This window comes from Anser brachyrhynchus (genome assembly GCF_964034855.1).
Source record: "Anser brachyrhynchus genome assembly, chromosome: 7".
Taxonomy (NCBI): Eukaryota; Metazoa; Chordata; class Aves; order Anseriformes; family Anatidae; genus Anser; species Anser brachyrhynchus.
The window spans coordinates 41,550,101-41,575,115 of record NC_137701.1 but is presented as its reverse complement, the minus strand read 5'-3'; the positions used below and the strand labels follow the sequence as shown (position 1 = coordinate 41,575,115).

General features: G+C 44.8%; 2 protein-coding genes across 20 annotated transcripts in view; one reads left to right on the top strand and one right to left on the bottom strand.

Moving 5' to 3' along the window:
• The window catches only part of CCDC148 (coiled-coil domain containing 148), a 68,275-nt gene extending 51,989 nt beyond the window's left edge, over nucleotides 1-16,286 (top strand). For 7 of the 13 annotated variants that reach the window (XM_080600047.1, XM_080600049.1, XM_080600048.1 and 4 more), the window contains 5 exons: nucleotides 4,359-4,477; nucleotides 8,974-9,091; nucleotides 11,345-11,485; nucleotides 13,334-13,476; nucleotides 16,103-16,286. In XM_080600047.1, coding sequence (XP_080456173.1) covers nucleotides 4,359-4,477; nucleotides 8,974-9,091; nucleotides 11,345-11,485; nucleotides 13,334-13,476; nucleotides 16,103-16,145 — 564 coding nt within the window. In that variant the 3' untranslated portion in view covers nucleotides 16,146-16,286. Of the gene's footprint in view, nucleotides 1-4,358; nucleotides 4,478-6,682; nucleotides 7,246-8,973; nucleotides 9,092-11,344; nucleotides 11,486-13,333; nucleotides 13,580-13,634; nucleotides 13,773-16,102 lie in introns of those variants that run through there. The other 6 variants (XM_080600046.1, XM_080600051.1, XM_080600050.1 and 3 more) reach the window with 6 other exon arrangements.
• On the bottom strand, nucleotides 351-24,549 carry UPP2 (uridine phosphorylase 2; the record flags this gene model as incomplete). Of its 7 annotated transcripts, none has more annotated exons than XM_080600122.1 (7): nucleotides 22,143-24,549; nucleotides 21,527-21,764; nucleotides 20,356-20,514; nucleotides 18,490-18,604; nucleotides 17,767-17,976; nucleotides 16,183-16,329; nucleotides 351-3,022 (listed from the first exon to the last, which is right to left on the bottom strand). In XM_080600122.1, the coding sequence occupies exons 1-7, from the start codon at nucleotides 22,166-22,168 to the stop codon at nucleotides 2,979-2,981; spliced, it is 939 nt and encodes a 312-aa protein (XP_080456248.1). In that variant the 5' UTR covers nucleotides 22,169-24,549. The 7 variants fall into 7 exon arrangements, with proteins under 7 accessions (XP_080456248.1, XP_080456246.1, XP_080456247.1 ...); XM_080600120.1 differs by lacking the exon at nucleotides 351-3,022 and adding an exon at nucleotides 15,579-15,751; XM_080600121.1 differs by lacking the exon at nucleotides 351-3,022 and adding an exon at nucleotides 15,579-15,751 and having other exon boundaries at nucleotides 21,527-21,644.
• Between the last annotated feature and the right edge of the window lie 466 nt (nucleotides 24,550-25,015).

The window sequence follows — 25,015 nt, the reverse complement described above, 5'->3', positions numbered from 1 at the left end:
AGGATGTTTCTCTTTTCCTTCAAAATACACAGAATGCTCACTTTTTGTAGGAATAAAAGACTAAGATTAGAAGGGACCTTAAGAGGTCTCTAGTCCAACCTCCTGCACAAAGCGGGGTCAGCTATGAGTTTTGACCGGGTAGCTCATGTCTTTATCCTTATTTTAATTTCTTTTATTTATCCTTAAGCTTATTCTATTTTTCCTTATTATTTAAGAATGTATGTTGTTACAAAATTGTAGTGCATATATGACCTTTCCACACTGACATATGTTTCCTTGTAATTGTTCTTGATTAAGGTGTTGTCACTGTTCTTAGATTCTGGATTTAAAGTTATAAGGTAAGCAAAAACCAGAAGTTATGAGAACTTCCGCATTTGTTGTCTGCATTCATGTTCCATATAAGAGTTTTTAGGGTGAGATGTCTTTGACATCTCAAATACCTAATTTTGCCTGGTATTTGATGGATAATGTGCAAGTTGCCTCAGTTGGAGGGTATGATTGTGAGCTTTTGTGGTTTCACCACCAGCGCTGGACATGAAGTTACAGAGAGAAAGGCAGCCCATATTTAATGATAGTTTACTTCTTAGGTTGTGAGAAACTTTGCTGCTACTTTTTGTTGCAGCTTGTTCTGCTTATTTGTCTTTACTCAGGCAATGTTTATAGTGGAAGGTAGCTCTAAAACAACAAGGCAGGGAAGAGGATTTGTGAGGCCGTGTTGACCTGACCACCAGCAATGTTAATTTTATGTGTAAATATTTTAGTTGGGCAAATTTTCCAATTTTCTCTTGCCTGCGTACAATGTCTATATGGAACAGTCCTTTGCACAGATGGAACAGCAGCTGTTTGGGGTCAGTAGTCATATGTTTCATTTGAGTATATTACATCTTAGATCCTTAAAAAGGGCTGCTAACATAATACTGTGACTGCTTCTCTAATGAGCGTTCTGTGACAGCAAAAGGAATATGTAAAATATCCATGATCTGTGTAAAAAGTGCTCACGCTCTGCCTACTTCATAATGTAGACAGGGTATGTTGGTGTGTGAAATACTTCCAGACCTGAGAATGAGTAAAATGACAATGAATCATAGATACAGATGCTATGTTTGCCCAATTAGATTGCAGATCAGATTATTTTTTTCCTATGTGTTTAAGTACGGAATTCAGAAATATCCATTGGTCTCTATTTAGAGATTATGAGAAATCCTTCAGATAATGTGGAATACAAAACAGGAATAATTGCAATAGAGAGTGTTTTATTTAATAAATATAAGTATTCCAAATAGTATTTAATAGCCCTGTTCCAATTTCCAACTGACATCTTCAGGAGAGGTTTAAATTCAGTATAGATCAGTAGATGATACATAAGTTATTTTTGTTGCCATTTTATGCAATTCTTTTCCTATGTGAGATGATCCCTTGAGGAAATTTTATTTTAAGTAGGTATCTGTATTATAGATGCAGAGGATATGGAGGTGAGATAAGGTCTCAGGCCTTTGCAACCTTTCTAAAGGAATTTTATGTATCTAATTTTAAAATCAACAGATTATTAAGGTATAATTTTAACTAAGCCTATAATTAACATTTTCATGTTTATTAAAATTTCTGATTTTCTTAAATATTTGCATGTTTTACAGAATTTCTATTCTATATCTTTCCAGCTACACTTCAAATTTTAGAAACATGATGTTGTTTTTGTCAGTGAATTACAGATGATAGTATTTTGAAATAATTCCAGTGTTCTTACGAAAATCATACTTCTTTCATCATACAAAATTCTTTCCAAAAATGGTCTTAATGGTCTAAGGAGCCAAGGGATTTCTCAGTCAGCACTGGGGTAGTGTGCCGCACCACGCCATTTGCACCGAGCCATGATAGCTAGCCGTGCCCCCAGCACTGGGGTTTGCAGTAAGCAGCTGAGGTCTCGCGCTGGTGCCTGCAGCCTGTTCTGCGTGCTGGAAGTGGAGAGGGGTGGCACGGGCACCAGCCTCAAGACCACACAATCCCTCTGTTCTGTCTCCAGCAGCGCACGTAACAATAGAGGAAACACACGTGACAATTTCCTTCCTGCCCAGTTATTTGCCCTGTCTGTGGCTATGCCTCCTGATGGTGATGTGCTTTGTTGATTTAGGAGCCCTTCTGCAGGGGCTCGCTCTCCAGGTATTTGCCTGGTCTCTCCTGAAACACCTGTGAGCTTTCTGCATCCGTCAGCAAGGAGCTCCGCCAGTCTTCCATGCACTGCCTGTAGAACTGTCTTTTATTTCCTCCGAATCTGGCTCTTGCTCATTTCATTTGAAGCCTCTGACTTTTCATGCTGGAAGAGACAGAATTGATCCCCATCCAGCATCTTCATGATACTTGTGAATTTGTAGGCTTCTTACCATATTCCCTGTAAGCTGTCTCTTTTCCATCTGAAAAGCCACATCCCGTTCCACCAGTGCCTGTATGAAAATAAGTCCAAGCACAACAAACCTTTAATCATTACTGTTTCTCTTCTCTTTACGTATGAAAATGTTCCTTTTTGAGACAATGGGGTCAGAACAACATAAATATATTTTTTTTCTGTTCCTTTTTTTTTTTTTTTAATAATTCTGGGCATTAGGCAGGCCTGGTTTGCTTTTCAGTGACTGCTGATGTGTGGCAGGAGGGGGTGGAGGTGCCCCCACCATGGCACCCGAGCGCTGGGGCAGCCAGGGCTCTTTGTGCTCTCCCCCGTGCAGGGGCCTTGCCTGGCCTTCACAGAGGTGGCTACGTGCAGTCATCAGCTTTAGTAAATGCAACTACTTGTAACTGAGAGCGTTGCTTGATACCAACCACGGGCACTCGTCTGCATGTAGCATGCTCAGGAAGTTTTGCTGTGCTGCCGGGGTTTCTGCGAAGACAAGGGCTGCGTTCGGCTCGGTGAGCAGCGTAGAAGGGTGCTCATACAGGAGGGGAATTTGGAGGTCTGTGCTTCTGCCAGGGTCTGAGGTGAGAGGGGCTCACCTCTGTGATGGGGACAGACAACCTCTTCTTGTAAATATAGCTGAAAAATAAAGGGGATAGAGTATGTCTTTACTACAGTTGCTGCTAATGTTGTATCATGTTATAGATACTGTACTTCACATCTAACTTAATGCTTACTTTGAGCAGTATCCTGCTAGCAGTCCAGCTACGGCAGTTGAGAGACTTGGTGAAGATTAATAGTAATAATTATGGTAGAAGCAAAATAAGTACACTTGTATTCCAGGGATGTTACCCAGAGGGGAGCGGTGTGATCGATGCCGATCGTGCTGCGTGGGTTAGATGACCTCCCAAGGTCCCTACAAACCCTGAACTGCACAGCTCCAGCATTGTTGCCAGTACCTGAGCAGGTTCATCTAACACGAGCTTAGGAACACAGTGTTGGAGTCATGCTGCTGAATTTCAGTGGAATTCAAATGTTCTTGAAAATTGTAAAAACAAACAAACAAAAAAACTCTGAAGCCAGCACTTCAAAGATGAGAAGGTGATTCTTGTTCCTGTGTCTAAAAACTGTTTTAGGAGCTTTCCAAGCTGGTCAGTGGCTTGTGATGTTAGCTCAAGTCATCATTCAGAACTTTGGGAAGTGTGCTACTGCAGCCGTTCGTGTTTTTAAGGTAGCATTTGTAACATATGTCACAGCAAGTCAGTAATCGTAAGTTTGCTGCAGATTCCACCAGCTGTCTTTGAAGAATTGCACTGGTTTTAGGAATCCTGAGGAATTTATTCAAGTGAAGAATTCATATTTTCACTTGAGTGATATTTACTTCAAATCTCGATTCCTCTTTTTACATCCAAAAACCCTTCTCTTTACAGATAAGCTTCCCTACTCTGATTTTTTTTTTTTTTTCCTCTTGCTGAGGCCTTTCCTTCTCACCCAGCTTTGGAAAAGCTGCATACTTACATTCATAGGCTTCCTTCTGTTCCTCAGGAAGCTCTCCACCTCAGCCAAAATGAACGGGACTAGCATGGGTACAGCTGTTTGAGCTAACCTGGGGCATTTTATTTTAACTCAGGCAACATTCGCTTCTTCAAGCAATGTAGCTAAAGGTTTTGATGGCATAGTAGGAGGGAAAGGAACAAATGAAAGCGGTAGCCCCTTCCATTTGCAGAACTGAAAGCAGTGGTCAAACAAAAGTGTCTGTGGTCCAATTTTACTATATTTGTTGGGGGGAATCCGTACCCTCTTTTTATTCTATTATATCTTTTGTTAGCACAGCCTGTTTTGAAGTACAAATTTCATTCAAAAAAAAATCAAATTGGGTTTTCTTTAACTTAGTACTTTTCTAACTTTATTTGATATCACTACCTTGGCTTAGGAATGATTCTTATTTTGTTTACTGTATGTGTTCAATCTCCAGGTCAAAAAGTACTGGGCTGAGAAACAGCTCAAGTGGCAAGAACAGGAAGAGAAAGATCTACAACGTATGAAGGGATTAAGAAAATTAATGGCTAAACAAGCAATTAAAGACAGAGAACGGTAAAAGAAATTAAATATGAATATAGTATCAATAGGAGCTTTTTACCATATAATTTGTCTTAATCTCCCAACCTTCTAAATTAAAACACATTCAAATAAGTGATTTTTTTTCTTCCTGTTTGGCAGTTACCCCAGTCTATATATGGGGATTGTATCATGGTTCTATCCTGGAAGTAATTTATTTGTTAGTTTGAATTAATTCAAATCAACCAAAGTTTTAGAATCATGTAAGCAATAAACTGTTGTAAACGAAGTAGGGCTCGCGTTAAAAGCAGCTCCCTTCATGCTGTTTCTATTGTAGCTGTGTAGTAAGACCTTCTACCTTACTATTTTTTTGCAAAATTATTTGTAGTCAGGTTTGATTTTGTTTGAGAGGGAAGTGAGAGGAGTACATTGAGCACTTGTAGCCTCAAATATATTTTTTATTCTTTTAGAGAGTCTTAAACTATGCCCCCAAATTTTGAGACAATCAAATTATTACTCTCTTTTGAGTATTTAGACCCTAGACTTAGTAAATGTTATTGCCTCTTATTCACATTAGCACTCCTCAGTTATTTATATGATATTTAATACTGTACTGTACCATAGAACTGTTTGGTCTCTTCCTCTCAAGGAACCTTCATTTAGGATTTTAATGAATGCCAATGAGAAAGTTTTCATGATGGCTTCTGTATACTTTAGAACCAGTATGTTTCAAAGGGTGAAATTAAAATGCAGACGTGCATTAGTTGTAGCTACTGTTCACTCATTTGATGAACAGGCTGAACCTGTTCACATTTGAATCCTTGCCAAGCAGTCGTTGCAGAATATGGCCTTTAATGACTTGCTGAAGAAGTACCATAAAAAGACTTTTGTATGTAGTCTGGTTATAATTGCTCTCAAATCGTAAGTTTGTCTTTTTTACAGAAAGAGCCCCACCAGACTGCATGGAGAAATGTAATTAAAATAGGGATAAAGTTCCATTGGTATGAGAAGACTAAACTTGGTCTTAATTATTTGTTGGGAAACACTACTTTGATCTTTTGTTGTGATGTCTTGCTGACAGCTGAGTTTAAATATACATGTCCTTATGCTACAAATATACCTATACCTTTCCTGAAACATACCTGCATGATCATAGCTAGTAGCAAAGGAAACACAAGTACTTGAATTACTGAGTTTACAGCAGAACTGATTAGGAGAAAATGACTTTTCTTTAAACTCATGTACTGCACTATGTTATACAGTTGAGGAATATTCTTTTCTTACTCTAATAAACACATCAGAATAAAATATAAGGAATTGGCGTAGTTCATTGAGGAGAGCAGGAAGGAAGTAATCATATCTTCAGGCTATTACAAATCAAAAATCAGTAAGTGCTTAGTTTTATGTTTTCATAAATTGGCATACCGTACAAAATAAAACAGTTAAAGAAAAATGCTCTCTTTTAATAATTTAGTGCTTTTCATCTTCAAAGCCTTCACAAACATTAATCAAAGAAGAACAGAGATGTTTCTGTTACTAGGTTCTGTAGGGCCACTAGTATGGTATGAGGCATGTATTGTACTGAACTAAGGTAGACACGTTGGCATAATGATTTCACAGTGCAGAATTGCAGTTCTGTAGAAACTAATTGTAATTTTTACATGTTTAACCTGTTCCAGACCACAAATTATTTTCAGGTCTTTGCAGAGCTCATTGTAAAAGATGGGACAGGCTAATACAGCAATTCTGATCTGATACGTTTTGTGGCTTTTCAGGGAACGGAAAAGATTTTTAGATGCATGAGCTAACCAACTATTCCAAATACAAGATGTAGCCTGGATAAACGTGTAGAATTTCTAATATGTGCAATCAGATATTAAAAAATGTTCTGCCCTCATCCTGAATTGTTTCTACATTTAATTTTAAATTAAGTAATCAGGTTTATAAAATATAAAATTAAAAAAAAAAAAAAAAAACAGTCACTGTGCTGAGTCCTAGCCCTGAATTCATGGGGCAGAGCTGGGAGAGTCAGGAGGAAAGGATTGCTGTTTGCAGGAATTTTCTCACTAACCATGAGAAATGGAGCACTGGCAGCTCCTTGCTGTGCTGCTCTGTTAATCACATGCAGGGGGTGAAGGTGCTCATCTCTTATTGCATCTCTCCTTTACTTTGTGCTGTTTGCTGCGGTTCCCTCCTGAGAATGCTGGCAGACAGACAGCCTTTCTTCTGTTGCCTCTCGAGGTTTTCCCATTTCAGAAGCACGGATCTCATGAAACCCCCGACGTCCTCCCTCTCTCTCTGTTCAGTGCTCCGTGTTGAAGGGCCATAGAACCTAAAGAATCCAGAAAATCGTTGGAGAACTGGATGTTTAAGACCATTCAGAAGATCAGACAAATGAGATGCTGTTGGTGGAGCCGATGCTTACAGCAGCTTTGCCGCAAGCTTGTGCTGGAAACCCTTCCGTACATTTAAGAATTTCTTTAGAGCTCAGGGCTGAGTTAGGCTGCGTACCTTGACACAACCACAGCTCTCTGACTTGGGTTGCAGCATAAACTAGCAAAGGATCTATCCCATCAGTTTTTGTCATGGGAACTTGAGACTACTTCTGAAAACTTCACATGGGTATGTAAAGCACTGCATATCCCAGATGCTGGGAGCCTTGGCAGCATCATGCATCAATCCAGCCTACTGCAGGTAGAAACACGAACAAATAGATCTTCCTAGCCTTCGTGCTGTAACCTAACCACTGGATAATGCTTTCTACTTTTTATCAGATATTTATTCAATCGACGACAGGGAACAGGGTAAGTTGTGATACAGACCAAAAATGCTATCTATATTATGACCCATTTTTTTAAAGTTCCAGCTAAAGCTTTCATAATAAAAACTTTTCCTATTGAATATTTTTCCTATTGAATATTTATGAGACAGTGTCTTAAAGCATAATTTTAATGAAATTCTGCTTATAAAAAATTACATGTGTATGCCCACAATACTTTAAAAGGTAGTTTTACCAAACCTAATCAGCTAAGCCCATTTTTCAGCTGATGATTTATTAAAATTGTTACTTACAGTGGTACTTAAAGTCAAAATTGTGTATTAAGATTTTTTTTTAGCTTTTCTATAAAATTAGTTGTACTTAATTTTACAGAGCAACAAGGTGGTAGGTCCTTTCTCTGCCTTCGTCTGCCTGTTGTTTAATTTGTTAATCATTTGCTATCACTTATACATATTTATAGTGCGTATGGAAGCACTATAAATTATTTCCATTTGGCTTTAGTAAGGTTTTATGCTCCTGCATGTATGAAAATTCCTACAGAAGAGAAGCAGTATTTGAAATTAGACCTCAGTGAGGAGTCCCCCTCAGTTTTCTTTCTTAGTAATTTACAGAAGTTCTCAAGTTGTTGAATTTCATATTTGATAATACTGGAGTATTTTAAAACTCATATCATAGTAGTCAGCTCAAGCACAGTGAAAGATTTTCAATATAATACAATTTTTGTGGTTTTTTTTTTTTTCAGAAAAAAAAAAAGTATTTCTTCTTTTTATTAAATTTTCTTTGTATGAAAACCAGCTTAAGCCTTCTCCCTGGAATGAAATTACCAGTGAAGATTACTGTTGTAAATGTTCATCTGACTAAACTACAACGGCTACACTGATAAACAGAAAGCCTCTCTTGGGCATCGTCAGGCAGCTTTTTACCATTCTCTTCGGACAAATTGTTCATAGCAAAAATTACGTACTCCTTTGAACTTATGAAAGTTTTGAGAATTATAAAAATATACTAGTTCTACTGTAGTTGAATCAGCGTTTTCTTCTCCAGTTCTCTAAAGGCAAATTGAAATTTGAAGGGGGAAAGAAGGATAACTCTGTATGCAGAGTGTGGCAATGGCAATTCCTGTCAAAGGACTAACAGTGATATGACAAAGAATATCCTTACAGCTTCATAAGAAACAGAGTTTGGCAGTGGACTGAGAACTAATAGGAAATATGGTCACAGTAATATTATCGAGGCAATAAAAACCTATTGCAAAAAGTTCATCAGCAAAAATAATGTAATAGGTAAAGTTTTAAATTAATTTATGCTAACCTCCATTTTTTTCTTTCTAAGGAAGTTTATAATTCTTAAGTTTTCTTGCTTCTTCCAGTAACGAGATTGGGAGCAATTTGTTTCTTTTAATGGAAAGGGTTATAGGAAAGAGTTCTGCTACCATACACAGATGTCAGAACATTTCTACTTGGCAAAGAAAATGGAAAAAAATGAGTAATAGTGCTATAAGCTTGCTAGAGAAAAGCTAGGCTTTAGAAATGAAGTCTGAAAGGTTAGCCAACTTCTAAAATAAATAAATAAAATTGTATGTCTCTATATATAAAAGAAAAAGCATTCTTTGCATTTTGCAGGTGTTTTGATGAACCATCTTGTTTTTTAAGTGGACACAAAGAACATCAGGATAGTTTTCAAATTGAAAGTAACAATTTTGAAATGAAAAGTGGCCAAGTGTTTTTCTACTTGTATATGTGCTGTTTTACAGGGTAATGTTTAGACAAGCATTGCTAGACAAGCGGTTCCTGGAGAAAAAGGAACAAGCCCTTCAAGAAGCACGTGAAGAAGAAGAAAAAGAGAAATGCCTTGAAGCACTCCGACAAAAGGTGTTTATATTATATATAGTATTTTCATACACAGTAAAGATACAAACACATACCGTCATATTGAAGATTTTAAAAAAATAGTCACAAGCAAATAAATGAAGTTAAAATGTACTTTAAGTTTGCCATTAGTTCTGTCATGTGTGCTTTGTAACTCTGACAACAGGAACATTAAGATGTTAAATTACACTGTAGAAGCTGTTGATATGTTGTGGATATGTCTTCTATCTTTTTTTAAAAATCTTAAGTCTGCCTTGAGTCTCAGGCAAGGTTTATGAGTAATTTAATTTAAAATTAAATGAAATTTAAATGAAAAGCTGTGAAACTTTTACACCTTATCTTGAAAAGAACAAAAGGACATCCCAGAAAGTGCTTGCTAACATTTGCTATAGTAAAAGTACAAAGTTACTTTTTTTCTCTTGCTGACTTTTGAAGATGTAATGTTTCCTTCATATATATTTTTGTATCTTATCTCCTTGGTTTTTACTTCAAAAATTAAAAAGAAAAATCCGGAGTTCAAATTCTTTGCACTTCAGGATGTGCAGCCAAAGGAAAACAGGGGAAGGAGAAAAGGTGCTCTTTAAACCCTTCTGATTTTGGATAATTTAATCAGAATTAATACAGCAGCTCTCTACCCTGGACTACCTGTACTTAAAAATACAGTGGTGCAGCCATGACCTTCAGCATGTCCTTTGGCTTTAGGTTTAACCATCTCAGTGCAGCATGCATGCCAGTGAAATTTTTCCTCAGTCCCCTGTGGACTGTTTGTGGCCTTTTAAGTGCTTTCACTTCAGCGTTATGGAGTACAAAGTCAAGAAGAAAGAAAAACATAAGAGTTCAAATACTGCAGGCTATCTTCTGTGGGAGCATAACAGGAATAAATAAGCCAGAGGGACCATTGGTCTATTAGTTCAGTCATTTTTTAAACTGTTAAATTCAAATTAATTTCCAGTCAGTAATACATTAAGAATCTGGCCAATTAAATATTTTGTCGTGTTAACTATGATTTTAGATTGTCAGTACATTTTCTTAAAAAAGAACTCTTTTATGTCTTTTCTAAGTTACTGGTTGAATTGCATTGCCTTTTACAGCATATTTTATCAGAGGCTGATTGAGAGTCATGATCTGAACTGACTGACCCAATTCTCGTATCAAATGAGAAAATGCTACTAGAATTGCCTTTGACCAGGATGGAAGAGCTCCTGCTTCATTATTTTTCCAATCAATATTTATTCTTTGTGTTTCACACTGATGAAATACTTCTTCATAAAATATGCCCCTTTGTCATATGTGGGAAAAAAAATAAGATCTCCAGTGAAGTCATAAAGTTTGTATATTTACAGGGTAAATATGAAGATGACGTTTTATTAAAAAGAGATGTGGAAAAAATAATTATAGATTATTTTAAATATTTTTTCTTGTTTTAGCCATTCATTTGCTGTCCTGACTGATTAGTTTGCTCATGCATCTTTCTATATTTTCCCAAGTAGTTTTAGCCTGTATCTGAGTATATTAACACAAAGCCGCCATTCAGCTTTCAAGTTTATTTTCAGTTTTTAAGGACTGACAATCGGCATTCACAAGCATGCAGGTTACTGTGTGTTCAGCCTGCCCACATAACAGGCAATTCTCCACATTATAACATTTCGGTACTTGCCAGGCATGCCCACTGCTATATTAAGTGCAGCCAATTAAATTGTCTCCACTGGGAAGCTGGAAAAAATCTCCCTGAGTACCAGCCTCTGTCAGAGTGGGTTTCCTACCATTTTCAGCGTGCAGTCTTAGAAAGTTTTACTGTGTTCACGAGCTGCATCTTCCCCTCTTGTTCTGTATTGCTACAGTACTTTCTTAGAGATCGCTGACAGCATGTGGCTTCGGGGGTGCTCTGCTGCTAGCAGGCATCCAGAGAGCCTCTGAGCTGCTGGTGGACATTGGCCCTTAGCAGGCGTTGAGGAAAAGCAATGTGCTTATTCAGGATTTGAGTGCTCTCTGAGCATATGCAGTGTGAGGCAGAATGCTATTTGCTGGTCTTGAGACCTAGCTCAGCATCCCTGGAGGGGATACTCATGCTCTGGACTCAACTTGTCAGCTTTACGATATTTATACATGGAGACAAGTTGGCTTAAGTCTACTCTCGGAATTTCTAAACCAGGTAAATGATAGCGTTCTGAAAGGATGTGTGTTATTAATAAGACCTTTTCTCACTGTATGTCTAAACAGATAAAGTAACTGTTATTTTCATGTTGTGTACTTCAGGTTTCTGTTGTTGCAAAATTAGATCCAGCTAGAGTAGTGGCTGATACAGTGGCATCTAAAGCTCGGATGGGCATTGGAACCAAGGAAGAGTTTGTTCTTCAAAAGCCACTGTTTAAGTTGCATACGTTCAGTGAAGAGCAGGTAATTGTAATGGTACTGTACAGTTTGTTGTATGCAAGTATGTCATGAGAGCAATATATGATAGTGATCTTGTAGCTGAAATAGTGATGTTAACAGTAGAACATAGAGTATAATATGTCTAAAAGTAAAAACATGAGGAGTAATAGGTGGAGTAAGCTCTCTGACCAGATCTTTGTAGATGCAGGAGGAGCACAGCAAGAGCGTACACAATAGACATTTGTGTCCATTGAGGCTACTGGGCTAGATGGATGGACTGAGCTGAGCCAACGGGGCACTTCCTGGGTGCATTGGGTGTTTTGAGTGATCTGTTTGCTGTTTCTTCGTTTCAAAACTCACCCGTTTTACACTTTTAGGAATTTACTTTAAAAAGTGCCTCCTTTTAACTGGTTCCAGTTAGTGTTGTACTAAGTACTTGAAATGAAGTGCCTCAGCATGAAAGTCCTCCTGACTGTAAGAAAGAGCTATGTCACAGGTAACTTAATTGTGGGGTACTTTTTTTCCTTGGAACCATATTATGTATCTCTTCATAAGCTGAAAATTAGTACCTCGACTGTCTTCTCACTGTTGGTGAACTGAAAACCAATTGGGATGTAATACGCAATGGCTAAAGGAGAAGAAACCAGCCAGGTGTAGATGAAGCAGGAAACTGAGGTAACTGCACTCCTGTTTTCAGGTCACTCAGACTGCTGAGAATAGTGCGAGCTCTATTTCATATGTAATGAAGCAACATAGGGAAGGTTTTTTTTGTTTCCTTTATCGTTTCCCATCTGCTCAATCTATGCATTTGAAACTGAGAAGCTTTAAAATGTCTTAAAAGAGGGAGTGCTGGACAAATTTTATGCCATAGAACTACATCATAGAATTTCTCTTTCTGTCTGCATAATTTCCAAATTCCAGGGAATCATTTCAAATACAAGAGATGTAGTTTTTGTTTGGCTATGAAAATTTACCCCAGTCTGACTGATGCTGTGAGGTTTTGAAAAGCCTAGCTTGAAAATGCTATCCAAACGTATATTTGAGGTCGATACTTGAATTCTCAGAGTATTCTGCCTGTTTCAATCTCAGCCAGTCGTATATACTGTCCAGACTGCAGTCCCTATTCCTGCTAAGCATGTTCGCGTGCTCCATCCCAGAGCAACAGCAGCTGTGAGTGACGTTCCCCAGTGTCGGTCTTCCCAGCAGCTCTGGGCACTGTCGCTGGTGGAGCTGGAACTGAAAGCTGCGCGACTCTTGTACGTTTTGTGCTTCCTGCCGCAACCCACGTAAGGAAGAATTGAAAGGGGCTTACAAATGTTGTCAGCTAAACTTTTGACAGATCTTAGCATTAATTTCCCTGGGCCTTAGTTGTTGTTATGTAAATGAAAGTGGTACTGACATGTAGTCACAAGGCAGTGCTGTGGAAAAATCATAAATGCATTTGAAGCACTCAGATCCCATAGAAGCAAACAGGAAGAGATGAGAAGTTGTGTGCTGAAAGCAGGGTTGTGCCGATGGGGAACATCAGAAAAGTCAAAATCTATTCAGTGAGTAGGCTGAATTAAAAGTCACTCAGTTTTCTCATCTGCCCTTACAGTTTTGCTGAGGAATGGAAAACCAGGACTCTATTAAAATAGGTTGTTGTCATTGATATTAAAAAGGATTATATCAAAATATGTGCAGTGAGATAACGCTTATTCATTATAGAGTTTCTCTGCTTTTAAAGGCTTTATTTTATGACCATAACAGTTGTAATTGCCTTTTAGAACTTTTTGAATATATACATTGACAGATAACCTGTAAGATACACTGTGCAAATGAGGAAAGTACTGTTTTGTTTCTATTCGTCATTGCTGTGGTTTGTTTTAACAGATCATTTCTGACCCTAGAGTTCGAGTTGAGTTAGCTCTTCGAGAAGCTGGACTTCATAAAACACTTTACGCAAAAGAAATTTTACCAAAAATTCCTCCACTGAAACTTCCAAGAAGAGATATGGAATCTACGGCTTTTAAAAGGTAGAGCACATCATGTATCAGAACAGAGAAGCTTCAGGGGTGTAGTGTGGGCCATTATGCAAAAACTTTAAATAAATTTCCTATAGACTGTGTAGTGGAACTACTCTGTTGTCACTGTGTACAATCATTTAAAAAAACAATGTGCCTTTCCTATACAGTGCTCAGTACACCATTTTACACCTGCCTTGGTGAAGGTTTTATGGAAATCTGGTGGGTGTTGGCTGCTACAGAATAATCCTGCAGAATTTTCCATGTCTCCCTCCACTGGAAAATTGGTCACCTGTACATGAAAAACTCCCACAGACGTTACTGGCCAATTTGATATATATCATCTTAGGTAGGAATTCTGTTTTGTAATGACAGCATAAATCCAAAATAGCTTCACAGTCACTTTAGATTGCACTATGATACGTAGTAATTATGATACATAATTCATTCCAGGTTGCTTGAGAACTTGGTTCTTTTAATTATAAAATCTTCGTTATCATGAATGTACCTATTATTCCTTGGTTACTATAAGAAGAAACTTAACCTTTGTCTATATTTAGAAACCAATTTGCTGCATCATATTTACTGCAAACCAATCATGCAAGCAATTTCATATTGGTGATTACTCTTTCAGAATAAATTATGAATTAGAAATACCATTTCAGATCTGGGATCTTTATTTTGCAGCTGAAACTATGGAATATGATTCTATTAAATGAAAGGGAAACTGATGTCATTTCATTTTGTAACTGATTACATTTTCAAGCCTTACATAAGATGACTGTGAAATTTATTCTGTATGTAAACAAGTTACAGTTAGCAGCTTAACTAAAAAGGACAATAAATATCAGAACATCCATATCTGAGTATCTAGATGTTAAAAAGAACTTCATTAGCATAATGTTGTAATGCCTTATAAACGTTAATGGATCACATACCTACCACTGCCTTGCAAAGCAGACAGTAATTCCTCGCTACCCAAATGAGAAATTGAGGATGAGGATCAAGGAGGGCCTGTCAGCATTATCAGCAGAGTCCATGGTGCAAAGAAGGCAAACACCAAGAGAGAGATTTTACTGCTGGCTACCACATACCTCCTCACCTGGCACGGAAATCAGATTGTCTTCCTTTTTGACACATCAAGTAACTCTACACTAAGTGTAGAGTTACTAAGTGCGCCAAGGGGCGAGTTGGGCAGAACCGAGCTTTCGGAAGAATCTCCTGAACTGGAAGTTTTTCAATATGTAAAAAATGTATTTATCAGAACACTTAAATCTTATAGTTCTAAAGCTGTCAAAATTAATTTGCAAGCGACCTTGTAAGTGAGCCTTCAAAACTGGAAGCAATTTCAGTAGGAAGTTGGCCAGGCTGTACACACACCCCTGTGAAAGCCCCTCCACCCACTGCCTAGGAGCATTTTGGTCTTTTACAGCTCATGGTGATACTTAGAGATCATTGTCTGTATCCTGGGTGTGTGCTGGTTTGCAGAGGGTGTGGAGGACCAGTGGCTGCAGCTGGTGACACCAGGTTGGTGCAGATGTTGGCGTGTGCTCCCTGCCCTGCCGGGCTCTGGGGCCACACGAGGTTCAAGCACCGTTCCATATTGCATGAATGTGAGTCTGAACGCCTGTCGTAACAGCAACGTTCACAAGTGCAAATTAATTTTGCTATGCCATTTATGTAGCTTTCGGCAATGTGCCTGAAGCAAAGCCATCCTCTGCCCAGGGGCAGGGTGGGCAGGAGCCACCCCCGCAGGACCTGCATGTTCCTTGAGCAGGAGCCAGCTCGGTGACACACTCATCTCCTGAGTGAATTTTGGCTGCTGCTCTCCTTGGGTGCTCGATGATGTTGGTGCAGTTCAAATTATTTGAGGCCCACAGCTCTGGCACTGCGATGTTGGTGAAACCCAGCCGTCCTGCTCGCGGGCAGCAGCGCCTGCTCAGCCCTGGGGGAGCGCGTTGTGACCGAGTCCCTCCTTTTGGCTTCCCAGAAAAGGTGTGCTCGCCTGCGGTGTGTGCCGGGGCTTGGTCCTGTGTGCCCCCGGTGTGTGCTTCGGGTGCTGGCGGCACCAGGGCCCGGCCATCGCTCACGGGCCGTGCCGGTCGGTGGTGCCCTCAGTTGCTGGAGGGGAGTGCGGGTCCCGCGGGTGGGTGCAGCCCCAGGCGTCTCCGGATGAAGGCGGCGATCAGGCGCTGAGGCCGCTGCTGGTACTCCCGCAGCACCTCACGGGGTGCCCGGATCTGGTCCCCCTCCAGGCGGTCCAGGAGCGCCACGCAGACAACGGCAGCTGCAAGGCGGCCCAAGTGCTGCTTTACCGCGCAGACAGGAGCCCCTGTGCTATGGCGGGCGCCAGGCCTCGGGGAGAGCCCCTCGCGCTGCCCTCCCTGCGCTCGCCTGCAGCAGAAGCCCCGGGACGGGGATGCGGCGGGGGCCGTGGGCAGACAAGATGGGGGGCAGAGCTGCACCTCTGCTGCCAAGAAGCGTGTCCAGCAGGGAGGGGTGAGGGGATTTACCTGTTTTTTTTGTCTGACACACGCTCAGGCCTTTTAAAACAAACCTGTTTTTTACTGAGCCATGGGATTTGTTTTAGAGTACTTTTTCTAGTGGAAATCGTTAGGAATGTGTTTTTGGCCTTCAGGTCATCTGGATCTCATCACAAACGCAAGCCCCGCGTTGGGTGAAGGTACGGCCGGGAAGCAGCCCGCGGCAGGGACTCACCTTTCAAACCGCACAGCCCGCACATGGCAGCGAACGCCGTGGACTCCATTTCGATGTTTCTCACGCCAGCCTCGTGAGCTCTTTTTAAGTATTCCAACTTTTTTTCACTGGAGAAAGAGCACAACGCTCCGTCTAATCTCCCCTGACCTTGAAAGGAAATGAAGGGCTGTCATTGCTTGTCCTCGCAGGGCTGCTGTCACAGTGACCTGGGGGTAGCTTCAGCTGGAAAGCCCTGCAGTGCCCACGTTTTGTCTGAAGCCGACCAAGTTTCCCTTTGCATAGCTACTTAATTCATGTTCCAATTAACCTGAACTTTGAAAGCTAGTGTGCTATGTCTCTGTATAGAGGAGAAAACTACACAGGTTTTAACACTTGTAAAAAGGAAGACTAACCACAGAGATTCAGTACAGGGGGTGTCTCGCACTCTGCTGGGGCAAATCCTCACAGCTCCTCTGAGGTCTGCAGTGCACGTCAGCTGCAGGTCTGCCAGCTTAAATCCTAGCAGTGCCAGATCGTTGTGGAAGGAGCATAGCAAGCTGTGAAAATGGGAAAATCAGGGAGAGGAAAGTCCCTTTAATTTAGGTTTATTTATTTATTTATTTTTGTAGGGAGTGCTGTGGGTGCAGGCAGCCTGAGCTGTTTGCGAGTGGCATTCCCCCCTTGGGCACCGGCTGCGGAGCCGGGCCCTGGGGCGCTGGCGCTCCCACCGCGGGCCTTGCCGTGCGGTGGGCCTGTGCAGCTACACCTCTTGCACAGCACACAACATCCTTTGTGCAAGCAAAACATACACCTGCGGCAGTGCCAACCTGGGCAGAGTGCTGCATTTTATTGCTCTTCCTACTGTTAATCCTCTTAACGGCTTTTTATTTAAATAAAACATGGCCTCGAGCAATATGCAGATGGTTGCATTTGCAAGCAGATCCAAAGGTTTATAAATAGTTCTCAGATTATTAATTCTTCATTTATTACATTTCATCTACTCTGTAATCAGCATTTCATTTTGCAAAGGAAACAGTTCCAGAGTAAGCGAAGTTTGTTTACATAAACATCGCACACTTCCTGACATTTTTCTCGTGTTTGGTGATTCTGAAGTTACAGGCTTATAGGAAACAGCTGAGCGCAACCCATCTGCTGGGATAAGGGGAGGGGTGCTGGCAAGGGGATGTTTCTCTGCCAGGGCGAGGCTCTCGGCCTGCTTTTGGAGGGCTCCTGACCACACGCAGCTCCCCATGTCATGGCAGAGGTCCCAGCACCTGCACTGTCCCCGGGGAGCCACCGCTGCCCAGATGGATCCTCGTGACCCCCCCGACCGCAGCAGCACCGGCCCTGCAGTTGATGTTACAGATCGAACTGCCAAGTGCGGGGCGACCGGTTGGCAGGGAAGGCCGTGCCCTGGCAAAGCGCTGACGTGGGCACTGCAGGTTCTGAAGGTGCAGCCCGCCTTGGCCTCCGAACTAACGAACAAAGCAGCGGGGCAGCTCCTGCCGCCCGTAGGATCGTTAGCATGGGCGGTTCTGCCTGCGTAACGGCACGAACACTCGGCGCCGTGTCCGCGGGGAAGGGGAACAGCCGGAGCGCGCTTACCTTCATAGAAATCATAGGTGCACATGGTGTGCCCAATGAGCGTGGGGAAGTCGGGGACCTCCTTGCTGCAGGCGAGGAGCTCCTCCGCGAGGTCCCTGTCCAGGTCCGTGCTCCGCACCACCACGTCGCCCAGCACCACCTGCTCGAACCGCGGCTGGAAGGAGGCGTCCACGGCCGTGTCCGTGATCACAACGGAGCCGGCCTCGATCCCTGTGAAAATAAAGGCTGAGGCTAAGCCAGCGCTCGTGGCACTTGTGACCTGTTGTAAGACTTCAGCGTGACAGAAAAATATCACTAGGTACCTATGTGAGTTTTTTTTTTTAATTTTTATTTTTAGCAAAACAGATGTGAGAGAATAATTGAAATTTATGCAGTGGCACAGATGTATAAGTAAAATGCAGAAAATCAGCACATGGTAAGTGACTGTGGGAATGTGCTGAGTGACAGCATTTTAATTGCTTCTGGCTTGCAGAGACCACACCCCAGCACCAGCTTGCGCAGGCATGAGCAGCACTGCTGCCCTGGCAGCCATAACGAAAACGTGCCATCTGCTAAAGCAGTCGCTAGAAGTGTCCTGGGTTTTAACCTGAAAATAAAATATTATCTTCGTGTTTGATATCTGAGGACTTGGCAAAATGCAAAAGCTCATAACTACATCACCCATTGCTGAGAATTTTTTTTATTAATGGCCTTTTGCTTGGAAAAAGGCCGTAGGCAGCTTACCTAAGCCTCCAGAAGTACCGATGCGTATAATAGTAACGTCTCGGCATTTTGCGTGGTGCAGCAGTTTGATTAGTTCATGAAGCATAATGGAAATGGAAGGGATGCCCATCCCGTGCTGTTGAGAGGAAAAAAAAGAAAAGGGTTGTTCCTTGTGACAGCACAGTAGGTGGCAGGTACCTGACCACTGCGAGCTCAGGATTACACTGTGGCCTCTTCCTGATGATGAGGCCAGCAGCAGGCGTCTTCTGGGGCAGGAGACCTCTCACGTCTTTGTAGCCTGCCCAGGTAAAGCATCTAGCCCTCTCCTCCCCTTGGTGATTTTAAGGTTCCTGTCCATAGAGCTGGTGTTTGTGCCCAGGGACCACTACGTGGGGCACAGGTGGTGTCTCTCCTTCAGGAAAGTGCTCTCCACAAATGCACCCCGGCAGCTGAATGCTCCAAGCGCTTCCTCACACCGCTCATCCTTATGCCACGTGCTGACTTTCGTTGTTCGTCATGTCCTGATCATGCTCTTAATGGTGAGATCTGGCAAAAGCTACCTGAGCCGCCGCTCCTCTGGGTGCCTCCCAGCTGTCCCTGCCCACACCACAGCACCTCTCCCACGTCGCTGGGCACAAGGACAACGGATGGGTTTGGCTCCCTGGGCAGGGGCTGGTGCCACCCCCTCAGTCCTTGGCTGCCGGGGCTGCCCCTTCTCTCTGCTCCCTCGTGTCTCATCTCAGGTCTCTGCTCTGTTGCTCAGTCACCATCCTTTTCTCGGTTTCACCTTTAAAAATAAAAGGTATTTGGCAGTACAGCCTTTTTTTTCATGAGAAAGGCCTCTGTTTTTTTCTTTTTGCCATCTCCATCGTGCTCAAAATCCTGAAGGAAGTGTATCTGAAGAAGCACATTGGCAGTCAGCTCTCATATTGCAACGTCTCTTTTTGGCTGTGAGGCTGATGGTCTACAGTCTTCTATCACGTTTTAAATATGAAAACATTTTGCATGTTATTATTCTGGAACGTCAGCCTGAGCTATTTGCCAATGTCTAAAAAATTTATTCTCTCTGTAAATATTCAAAGCAGGAAGCCGTCTTCCTACCTCCGGTACGTTCGAGTTCGTCCGTGTTTCCAAGCAACTCGCAAACTCGCGGTGTTGGCAGCCGCTGGGCGCCGCGCTCGGGAGGCTCGTGCCGACAGGGCGGTGGCTGCCGCACGGCTGCTGCCCGGCACAGCTGCTGCCAGGTGGGGCAGAGAAAAGCCTGCAGGGCTTTTTCCCTGGGATCCTGCCAGATCGAGTCCCTCAGGCTTCTCCGTCAGTCAGGTTTGGTTCGGTTCTGTCAGAGGAACCAGACGTGATCCCTCCCGCCTGAGCGGTGCCACCTCCTGTGAACCGGGTGCGAGACTGATCCCATGCCCGAAAAAGCGGCAGCAGCAGCGGGCCCTGGGGCGCCAGCACCCACCGTTGCAGCCCGTGCTTGCTCCTTCCCCTGCGCAGTGCCAAAAACACCACTGTTCCTAGAGGAACCAACAACGGGGCAAGGTTTTCACTTGGGAACCCATGCCAGTGCAGTACTGTCGGCAATATTTCATAGCTCATTTGTGATGGGAACTGCTCTTTGCCTGGTGAACTGCCACACCGCTGAGATGGGCAAAATGCGTGCCTGCTCATCCTGAGCTCTGCGCCTCTTAAGCGGGAAGTGTCAGGCAAGCAGAGGACAACCATGGCTGAGGGACTGTGGTGGTGGCAATGGCTGAACACCAGGCAAGGGGAGAGGCCGGCGGCGGCTGGGCCGAGGCTGTGCCGGAGGCCGGGGCCATGGTGCCGGGGCTGGAAGGTGCGCGGAGCCTCGCGGAGCCTCGCGGAGCATCGCCTCGCGGTACTTACGCTGATGGAGAGCACCGGCCCCGTGCGGTACATGGCGTAGCGGTCCGTCCCTGCGCAGATGTCAGCCAGGTCCTCCCCACTGCCCTCGAGCCCCAGCTCCTTGTGCATGAACTGGGCAAACGCCTTCATCCTGTTCGGGCTGCCGCCAACGCAGACAAACTAGGTGTAAAATGTGAGTTTGTGGGTATTTTTCACTAAAATGGGTATCGAGCCAGTCCTAACGTGGCAGTGTCCAGCTGCACCAGACGCGAGCAGCGAGCGCTGCCTCCTCACGGGCAGCCAAGGGGCAGCAGAGCAACGGGGGTCTCAACACCCGGAGCTGCCGTGAAAGCCAAGCCGTGCTCCTCTGGGGCTGTGACTGCGCTGGGCCGAGACAGCCGTACAGCTGCACAGAGCTGGGTGTCAGCTCCAAGTCAAGAAGATCTAAAGTAATTTCACTGTAATATATTTGGCCAATTTAAGCTGTTAGTATTCCTACTGACAGCAAAGGAAAGCAAAGCCAGATGTTAGAGTAGCTTGTCATTTTATTTATTCTATCAGCAGTGTCTACTGCAATTAGAGAGCACTGCTGATGACACGAAGGCCACAGAGTCAGGGAGGAAAGGGACAAATTTTCTCAGTTTCCATACTAAAACAAAAACCGCTCCCTAAACATAGGAGGGGGCTGGCGTGTGGCTGCGTGGGCAGCGCTGCCGACCTGCAGGGAAGGGGGAGCCCACGCATGGTGACGGCTGTGCCGGGTTCCTCGAGCCCTGTGGCTCCGTGACGCTTCCCCTGCTCTGATTTAATGCGGGATGGGAGCACCGACAGCCTGTGCTTGACAGCTTTGTGCTTTGGCCTCAGCTAAAAATAGGACAGCCTCTTTCCCCTGTCTCCAGCACACAAAGCTCAGCTCGGATGCTTTGGACAAGTGCTTCCTGCCTGTCCTCTAACAGGGAGGCCAAAATAACCTCAGGTTTTACTGAATGTTAGGTATTTTAAAGGAGAGTTTTCTACTGGGCCTTCTGTCCAAAACAAGCCACCGAGACTCTTTGCAGGTGGCCAGATCCTGCCTCCAGCTGGCGCACCCACAGCAGCGGGGCCCCGGCACAGGACGGCAGCGCCGCGGGACAAGGGGATGGAGAGCCCTGCGCCTGGGAGCTGCTGCCTCGCTTTTGCCCCTGCTACTTACCTTTATGTCCCCAAACATAGCAGGCAGGTTGTGCGTCCTTGTTCCCAAGTCCAAGTGATACAGAATGTCCTCCTCCATCGTGTCCAGGTGCGGGTTTTTGATGAGGACGAGCCCACCGCTGCGGGGAGAGGGGCAGAGCCGGGTGAGCGGGCGGCGGGCAGCTGCCTTCCTGCCGGAGTGCTCGTCCTCCTCACAGCTGCTGCTTTTGGGAGCCCCTTCAGCACTGTTTTTACTGTCCCTACATACTTGGCAGAAAGGGGTTCTCAGTATTTGTCATCAGTTTTGTCAAACTTAGCTCTTTGATATAATGCTGCTGCAGGTATCTAACAGGTAATGTACTGTGCTGCATCACATGTGACAGCTTATTAAGCTCTTAGCAAATCAGGAGTTTATATTTGTATTGTCCCAAATAATTGCCTAACAGTATAAGTGCAAATTAAATTCAGATTCTGCAGATGGCAGGAGGTTGGTTTACCTTGCCTTTCCAAGTGCTTTAATAGATGTAAAGCAACTAAATAGCGATACAGGCCAATTTTACAAATAAGGCTTAAAGAAAACCCAGAGAACATTTTTCTTGTCTTATTAAAACAAATTCAAAGCCTCTCCCGTGACTCACCCAGAGTAACCTGTTGTTTCAGTCATGACGGCTCTGCCAGAGTCAGCTGAAAGCGATACCCTGCAGAAAAGGCAAGGAAAACACCCTGCTATTTCTTCAGCTGCTAGCTTTTGGAGCTAGGAAGAGATCTGAGGCGGCTCTGCAGGGGGTTAAATACTCTCTCCCCGCTTTGTGCAACACCCCAGAGGGCAGCAGGACCACCTCCCTCCTCCTGCTCCCATTTGTCAGGTAGGTGCGAGACGTTCCTCCTCCGGGCCAGCGCTGCTGTTTGCCCCGGTTGTGGTCCCAGAGCCGCGCATTGGCTGTTCCTGCAGGTGTGTCGCTCCTACCCCCGGCTCCCCTTCGCCCGCAGCTCCGGCCGCACGCCCACTTGCCCTTTGGCCGGCGCGGGGCTGCGGGGCCGGCACACGTGTGTGGTGGCTTCGTGCAAACCGTGCGTTGGCTCCGAGACTGGCGTGGCGTGGCGTGGCGTGGCGTGGCGTGGCGTGGCGTGTTCCCGTGCCAGGGCATGAGGGGCCCCGGAATGGATCCCGGGCCTGAGCACGGTGCGATCGGCTCCCCAGAGCGGCCCAGCGTATCTGCAGGTGGGGCTTCTGGCAGTGGGGATGCCTCTGACATTTGAAAGCATGTACGTGTCCAAGCCCTTAACATTGCAAAACACCATGGAAAGTCAAATAAGCATTACAAACCAGTTGTACAGAAAAGTGTAACTTGGATGTCTTGCCCAAGATGGGATCAGGAAGGATCTGAGGAGGGCTGGAGCAGAGCCCGTATGAACATTTCAGACTTGCTGGAGTTGTACCAAAGTCAGGCTGCAATGGTTTCTCTGCTCAGATGAAGTTCTCTCCTCTCTGGATGCTGTTAACATATTCCTGCCAAAGATGACTTATTGCTGACACTCCACAGCGCTCCCGAAGAAAATGGATTTGCTTTTTCTTTTTCCTTTCAGAGTGCATCAGATTGCGATGAGAGGTACGCAGAAAAAGTGTCCTTGGGGATGCACATGCAGTGCTCCCTGCAGTCTTGAACTGTGTCACTCACACAGACGCTCGTCGCTCTCAGCGTAGCATTAAATGTTTCGGCACGTTGCAGTTAATATAGGGACTGTCATGCGGCTCTTTACAGTATTGTCCACTTAGCATTACTCCATTTGGAGACTACAACAGGAAGGTTTGCTACTTGCAAATGCTGGCTGCAAGCACCGTGGTGGAGCTGAGGCCAGTTTTGGCTTGCCGTGGGTTTGCCGCTTTCTTTGGCGCGTGCTCGTTTGGCGAAGTGGCGCGAGGTCGCCCCGCTCGGGATCTGGGCCCCAGATGCACAGTCAGCATCCCCGCTGCCGGCAGGTCCCACCCTGCTGGAGGAGCGGGGCTGGGGGGGACCCGCGGCTTCCGCACAGATGTGCTGCAGTCGGAGCTGTCACCCAGCCACTGCTGAGGCTAATTTGGCTTGCAGAGCTCCCATTGCTGTTGATGATGCACAAAGCAGAAAGAACAGCTTGCGCCTCAGAGCCCAGATGAGTCTGTGGATGAGTGGGCACAAAAATCATCTACTTGTGTCAGGAGCCTAGCTGATGCAGAAGGAATTGCACAAGTCTCCCACCCCGCTCCATCACTTCCCAGCTGCTCGAGCACTGCCTTGCAGCCTGCAGAGGTTCAGAGGAGGAGGGTGCTGGCCGCGCTGTGGCTCGGCGGTGTGGGCACGGTGCAACACCAGCTCTGCAGCGAGCCGAGCCCTGCCGCTGGCACTCTGCGACCGGGCAGAGCCCGCGCTGGGAGCAAGTTCAGCGGGGCTGGAGGGAAAGGCAGGATCTGGCAGAATGGTGGGTGGACAGACAGCTGTCATCATGCCAGTGACCCTGCGGTGAAGCAGGGTGGGTATTGCCCCGAGCCAGCGTGATCCTGTGGGCAGAGGTTGCTGGCTTGGTCTGTTAAATGCAGGAGTTCCTTGCCTCCCCTTCTTCACACTTGCAGCCAAGTATTTTTGGACATGTCTGGCAAGTTCTGCACTTGCGCTGTTGTAAACTGTCTCATGACAAAACAATTTTCCTGAGTGCACAGGTGACTTTTTAGCTAAATATTTACTTAAGAACTAAAAATAATATTCCAGTGGACCCAGCTGCAATGCGTGATATCCTTGCCTGCTGCCAGTGGAGCGCACAGGGCGGACGGCCAGTGCGGACCCAGCTGCAGCCACACCTTTCGCAGAGCCATGGCACATCTCTCCTTTGCCAAAAATGTAAGACCTCTCTCAGAGGAGATCAGCTGAAGAGCAGACCTCAGGAAATACAGGGTTTTCACTGGTTCTGCACTTGCCCAGGAAGAAATTGCCCTGAATTCGCTATCCAAAGGGCACTTTGTGATCTGCCTGCAGAGATGCTGGTCTGCTCCTGGTACCGCCTCCTGCAGCAGGTGAGGTGGATGGGGTTGTGCACAGTGTGCTGTGATGGGCACGGCATGGTGTGACGGGCACATTGTGCTGTGATGGGCACGGCATGGTGTGATGGGCACATTGTGCTGTGATGGGCACGGCATGGTGTGATGGGCACGGCATGGTGTGATGGGCACATTGTGCTGTGATGGGCACATTGTGCTGTGATGGGCACGGCATGGTGTGATGGGCACGGCATGGTGTGATGGGCACATTGTGCTGTGATGGGCACATTGTGCTGTGATGGGCACGGCATGGTGTGACGGGCACATTGTGCTGTGATGGGCACGGCATGGTGTGATGGGCACGGCATGGTGTGATGGGCACATTGTGCTGTGATGGGCACATTGTGCTGTGATGGGCACAGCATGGTGTGATGGGCACGGCATGGTGTGATGGGCACATTGTGCTGTGATGGGCACATTGTGCTGTGATGGGCACGGCAT